The 7205-nt window shown below is 36.1% G+C and overlaps 1 protein-coding gene across 2 annotated transcripts in view; it reads right to left on the bottom strand.

The window, feature by feature from the left end:
* LOC106879039 (aminopeptidase NAALADL1) overlaps positions 1–6125 on the bottom strand; it is a 36274-nt gene extending 30149 nt beyond the window's left edge. Inside the window, exon 1 of one of the 2 annotated variants that reach the window (XM_014928451.2) lies at positions 5142–6125. In XM_014928451.2, the coding sequence (XP_014783937.1) occupies positions 5142–5797 (656 nt within the window). In that variant the 5' untranslated portion in view covers positions 5798–6125. The remainder of the gene's footprint in view (positions 1–5141) is intronic. The other variant, XM_014928449.2, reaches the window with a different exon arrangement.
* Positions 6126–7205: the final 1080 nt, after the last annotated feature.

Below are 7205 nucleotides of genomic sequence, written 5' to 3' on the forward strand. Positions count from 1 at the left end.
ATAAAACAAATAATAAATGGGTAAATGCATATAAACGTATAGGTATGTGCATACCTATGTCTACCTGTATATATAGGTGCATATCTGGGTACAGGACATTGCAAACAAAACGTAGACAAGAAAATAATAATAACCAGAGTACAGAAAACACACAAACCACATAGAGAACATTTTTCTTCATCAGCTACCCCCATTTTAACACCGGCGTTTCATTTAGTGTCTGCTTTCCATGCTGGCATGGGTTTGACAGTTTGACTGGAACTGGTAAGCCAGAGAGCTGCACCATGTTCCAGTCTGATTTGGTATGGTTTCTACAGCTGGATACCCTTCCTAATGTCAACCACTCCAAGAATGGGTACTTTTATGTGCCATCAGCATGAATGCTTTTATTTCACTTGGCTTGATAATTTTTTCCAAGCACAGTATATCACCAAAGGGCTTGGTTACTTGTCATCGCCTCTGTGAGGCCCAATGTTTGAAGATCATGTTTCACCACCTCATCCCCTGTCTTCCTCAGTCTACTTCTTCTGCAGGTTCCCTCCACAGTTAGATACCAGCACTTCTTTACACAGTTGTCCTTGTCCATATGCATCATATGACCATACTAGGGCATTCATCTCACTTGCACACCACATCTGATGCCTCTTATGCCCAATTTTTCTCTCGAGACACTTACACTCTGTTGCACATGCACACTGACACTGCACATCCAGCGAAGCATAAAAGGTTTCCCAGTTGAAGACCATTCCCAGATAAAACAGGGTTCAACCTTGTAGCCAATGTAATAGGAAGCTGCCTCATCAATTGGCACATAATCCCATACCATTTCCCCACTTAGTCCATGGCTGACACCTCTCTAAATACAGGATATTGAGAGACTGACCTGTAACAACCTTCCAGTTGGATTACCTATATGGAACAACTTAGTGCTTAAAAGCAACTTATGAGCCATAGTTGTCTGTACTCCTAATAAAACTACTATAAACATGATCAATGAAATTAAATCTAAATAAAAATGACAAATGCGCTACAAAAATTTTCCCTCTAGATGCAAACATCCATGGATTGTGGTTCAACTGGAACTCTACCAACCACTTCCTTTTAACAAGCAAATCATACACATTCCTTTCTCAGAGACACAAATCACCCATCCTCAAACTCTAACACAGCTTGATGTACTGGCTTCACTCTTTAACCTAACTCCTCTCTGAGATGTGGTATCAATACTTCTTACATACATTTTACACACCACAACTCAATTGCCTCAACTGAATTTCAGCAGCAACAACTTCCAGTTTCTCTCTCTCTTTTCTACATTTCTTGGTCACACTCAAACTCCTCCAACAACCACCAGTTGTATGATTATCTCTCAAGTCTTTAGCCTCAATGATTTCAATACTCACAACTACTCTTGGTTCTTACACCCCCCACCCCACCTCACTGATGTAGAAGTCAACTATTTTTCCATTGAAGATTGTTTGCATCAGTCAGTATCATCACCTACCCACAACCCTGGCCAATGCATTGACACTCCAAATACTCTTAACCTCTTTCTAACCTTCAAACCCAAATTTTATCCAGCTACCCATTAGATTTGATGACAGCTGCTAAACATAGCAAATTATTACATCCACACATGAAGGCTGGAGTATTCCAAGTTAGCAACTGGTGGGAATTCTGCCAATCTCATACTGACAACTCCAGGCAGTAAATATACTTTGACCTCAACCCATCCAAAGTACATAACGAAAGCCATAACCCTATCAAAATTTACCTGTAGCAATAGCGATGAAGAACACTATCTAGAACACATAGGGGAAGTCTCTAACTTCCTACCAACTAGAAGGCTTAATTTTCAATATTCTTATGTCTTCTATTTACAACTTAGACATCTCAAACCAGAACTACACTGCTTTCATAAATAGAAACCTTAAAAGTTTCCTTCATTTGGAACATGACAATCTAGTTTCTTTTAACAGCACAGTCACTACACATATTAAGATAATAACGTTAAGTTAAAAACAACACACAAACATCTCAGTTTCAGCAAATGCTAGATCTCCCATACTTTGAAAATTTCTCATTGTGACTCTCACATAACATTGCCTAAACTACATCCAAAAGACTACAATTCTTCTTTGAAGCAGAAAATACATCAGCCTTGATTAGCAGATGAATCTCGACAAACTCACCACAAACCACATAATTAAGTGCTGTACACATCAGGATGGCTTACTGCTACACACACACACAATGTTGATCGCATCCGAACAAGGCCATTCTCGTATGGGTTCACTTAATGCGTTTCAACCTTCTATTTCTATTACAATAGTCTCTGTGACAAAGACTGTTCCTCATTCTGATACATTCCCATCTTTCAAGTTTTGCACTAAAGCATTTTCTCAACTCTCCTTCATAAGACTGCTACTCTCTGGAATACCACCTGTACACACATTCTTCTTGCAGACAGAGAACAAAAGATGTTCAAACTGAATGTCAACAATATCGGCAAAAAAAAAAAAAACATGTCAAAAAATAAAAAAACAGAAGAGGCATAGACTCCACAGGGACAACAAAGGCGACTCATCCTGATGAGTAGTAACTCTGAAGGGAATAAAAACTATTATACTTCTATTTTTACTTCTACAATGCCTTATAGATCAATCCAGTATTTATTTCATTTTATTGATCGGCGATGGGAGTGAAAGGTAAAGTTGATCTTAGCTGGATTTAAAATCAGGAGTAAAATGCCATAACTAAATTCCTGGAGACATTTGTTCAATGCTAAAACGCGTCAGCCAATCCACTGCAGACTCTGTGATAGGGTTAGGGTTAATCCCGATCCACACTGTAAAGTGGTTGGTGATAGGAAAGACATCCAGATGGAAAAACAAATGATAAATGATGACAATAAGCGAAAATGACGATAAAAATACAGACATAGGAAGCAAGGAGGTATTCTTTTACTTGTTTCAGTCAACAAATTCTCACTAGTTTACAAATAAAGTTTAACTGATTAAATTCAAATGCTCTTGTGATGAATTTGTATCATGCCAATTTTTACATAACAACAACAAATTATAACTATGTGGATTCGAAGGAAAAACAAGTCTATGATGATTTCCTAGACAGAAGATAAAGCTTCAGGAAATAAAATGCATATATGATAATAACCAACCCTAATTTTTTCATACATAACAAAACATATAAGTTGTATAATTTTTCGGAGCGAGTTATTTGCTGATCAAGTTTGTACCTGATTTGCAATGTTTCAAAAGTTTAGCTATACACACATCTCCAGTTAAATTCATTAGGATAAATCATATATGTGACATGTAGAGAGAGGATGTTGAAATGCCACTACATATTTATTCAGTCTGGACTGCAAATTAATATGCACCTGTCAAATTTTCCACACTGACAGTTAAGTGGTTTTAACACTCTTTTTGCGAATATATATTTGTTAGTAGCTAACTACTACTTAAAATAGCGAATCTGAAGTTCTTTTGTTCTACATGTGTGTCTGTATAACATATATAAACATTTCTGTATAAAATTTATCATGTATTTGTCCCCCAATATCGCTTGACAACCGATGCTAGCGGTTCAGCAAAATAGACTGATAGAATAAGTACTAGGCTTACAAAGAATAAGTCCTGGGGTTATTTGCTCGACTAAAGGCGGTGCTCCAGCATGGCCGCAGTCAAATGACCGAAACAAGAATAAAAGAATAAATTCAAGCCTTTAATTCCCCCATTGAAAATTTGTTTTCAATCATGCTCGTTCTTCCAAATGTGAGTAGATTTGACCGACATTAATAAACATTACTAATAGATATTGCTAGTAAAGTTACTTTTTGGAATAGAGACCCCGGAGTGTCGCATAACATACTTTCTCTCTTTACATTTTTTCCCCCGTAGGAATAGTTCTCTAAATTCCATTTATTTTGGACTCTAGCCAAAATGTTATCTGGAGTTTTATGGTCAACAGTGATTAAACTGTCGAGATAAATCAATAGTTTTTGCAGGAGTCCTTATCACATAGAAAACCACACCAGTCGTACATTATTATAACATTGAATTGAGAGTACAATGGCAAATTGTCAGGAATTACATTACACTTCTACTATACAGAATTTTAACTAATTTCATTGCTTTATATTACTATGAAATTACAATCACACACAAATGTCTTAGTAACCCACCAGATTCTAAAATTAAGAATAACCCCACCAGTATAATGCTGCATTCTTCTAATGCAGATCCAAATAAATTATGAACTCTGATCTTATTTTTCTCACCTTCAGAAGTTGGGAATTAGATGGGTGTAGAGAATCTTCCGGGTGTATTTTCCTTCTTTGCTTTACAATTAAGTGATGAATCAAATGATACAATATGTTGGAATTAATCAGAATGACTTTTGGTTAAAGTATCATAACAGCAAGCCATGTAATAAAGAGCTGAATCATAATGTTAAAGTTATATCGTATTTTTTTATGTCCCCACCCCACCCCACACAAAAAGGGTTATTTACAAATAACCACATTTCGATAAAAGCATATTTCCCTGCCAAAACACTCCAACAAAATGTATAGCTGTGAAAATTAGTAAAAAGAGTTAGGATTTTATTTATAGGAAATATATCACGGGATCAACACGTTCAATTCAACAAGTTTGTCTAAAACCTGTAAGCAATATTAGTACTGCGTGTGCCCTGAAAAAGATATCAAATCAATTATTTGTGACCTAAATGTCATTTCTTATATCTGATATGAATATCTTAGAACTTCATTAATTTTGATTTCCCTCATTTTCTATTTTGTCCATAAAGATTTCTCAGGTACATTACTGAAAATCTTCATATGGGAATAGAAGCACGGACTCAATGAATTCTGACACCTTTCATATTTGTATTTGTTTTTTTAAGAGAAATACAGTTATATCTTTTACAGATCCACAAATGATGACTGTAATCAATAAGATCCGCATTCTTAAAACATTAGGCAATTATCAAAATAAAAGAGCGCAAAAAAATAAGCATATGCACAAATTAGATTGAACTCATATTTAAGGAAAAGAAGAAAAAAACCAATAAAGAACAATGAGAAGTAGAATGAACTTGAAAAAATTATACTTTCCTACCTAATAAAATCCATCATACGGTTTCCATTAATATAATACATGATATTTCCGTGTATGGACTCGAGATGTGTGTTAGAACAAAGATCAGACAGTTTAGAATCCAAGTGACATTTCTGAAAGCAAATCTTTTTATTTTCTGTAGTGTCCAAATAATCCTCGGATGATCCCAAAAGAGGTTGTCTTTCATTTTCAGTACTATGTGAACCAACGCGAACATAATAACCGATTAATAATCCCATAAGGAAAATAATTAGGATAGCCAAACTGATCAAAATTAATGTAGAGTTTGAACCACAGGATCCGTGACGGCTTCGGGTGGCTCGGAAAACATTAGTTGAAAGGGGAAGAGGTGAGTAATTAGCACTTAACAAAGATGAATTGCTGGTTCCATTACAATTTTTATCATGAGCACCACTGCAGCTACTGATCCAGTTGTAAGGTCCTTTATAGCATAAAGGTATTGAAGAGCTACTACTGTGAGCTAAAAGTTGTTGAACTTCGTTGTCATCTTCAGTATGACCTATTGTTGTCGCAGATACTGCACTCCATGGTTCCAATAAATGTTTGTTTGATTCAGTAGAAGTTTTTTTGCAACATATATCCTCATCGAAGTTTACAGTAGTCAAGTCTAAAGACGAGAGCCTGTCCGTCGCCATATTTGTCACACCTGTATATGCTATTAAAGTAATCTCAGGTGGAGAAAGGTAAGAGTGATAAGTTGTGCTCACGATACACACTTCATTGTTCTTTTCCTCCTTCTTCAAAAGAACTTAACATAATCATGCTACATTGAAATGTAAACAATCATAAAAAAAAGGGGGGAAGCCTCATAAATTAAGCTTGTTCATACGTAGACGGGTTTGGAAGAACATAAGTAAACAAGAGCAAAGGGCTGACAAGCAAGAGAGTAACTTGTAAATCCGCTCCGTCTAATCTTTTTTAACGATATGAGCCAGAGCTTATCACAAAGTTTTGTTGTCAGCAGTCAATTTGACCGACCACCTAAATATTTCTCTCCCTTCCTTCTTCTTTTCTTTCGCCTGACAATAATAGAAACTATAAAAATTAGATATTTTATGTTAGTTATCGAGAGAAGTATGTATTTAAAATAACACATACGGTTTTTAAAAGCAAAACGACTAAGCAAATTAAAATGTATGATTGAAAATTAAATTAATCAAATAATGAAATTAAAACTAATTCACTGGTTATTAAAAAGAAACAAACTTTTTAGCTGGCAGAATTGATAGCACGCTGGACAAAATGCTTAGCGGCATTTCGTCCGTCTTTACGTTCCGAGTTCAAATTTCGCCAAATTTTGCCTTTCATCCTTTCGAAGGTCGATAAAATGAGTACCACTCGAGTACTTCGATGTAGTAGATTAACCCCCGCCTAAAAAATTTCAGGCCTTGTGCCTATAGTAGAAAGGATGTAGGCAGCGAGTTGGCAGAATCGTTAGCACGCCGGGCGAAATGCTTAGCGGGATTTCGTCTGCCGTTACGTTCTGAGTTCAAATTCCGCCGAGGTCGACTTTGCCTTTCATCCATTCGGGGTCGATAAATTAAGTACCAGTTACACACTGGGGTCGATGTAATCGACTTAACCCATTTGTCTGTCCTTGTTTGTCTCCTCTATGGTTAGCTACTTGTGGACAATAAAGAAATAAGAATCGTTAGCACGCCAGGCAAAATGCTTAGCGGCATTTAATCCGTCTTGCTTAAATTCCGCTGAGATCGACTTTTTCTTTCTTCCTTTCGGGGTCGATAAAATAAGTACCAGTTTTGTACTGGGTCGATGTAATCGACTTACCATACCCCCACCACCACTACCACCATAAAAAATTCAGGCCTTGTGCCTGTAGTAGAAATAATAGATAGAAAGTGTTTAAAATTTACTTTTTTTTTACACAGAGAGCTAGGACAAATTGCAAATAGGCCGAAGGCGAAAAACACAGTGATTACTACAAAACTTAATTGATATTTTTAAAGTGGGCATCTAGTCAGTAAATCTATAGGAGAATGAAATTACATCACATTTATACCTTTCGTTATACAAGTTAATATC

The sequence above is a fragment of the Octopus bimaculoides genome, chromosome 1, assembly GCF_001194135.2.
Source record: "Octopus bimaculoides isolate UCB-OBI-ISO-001 chromosome 1, ASM119413v2, whole genome shotgun sequence".
Lineage (NCBI taxonomy): Eukaryota > Metazoa > Mollusca > Cephalopoda > Octopoda > Octopodidae > Octopus > Octopus bimaculoides.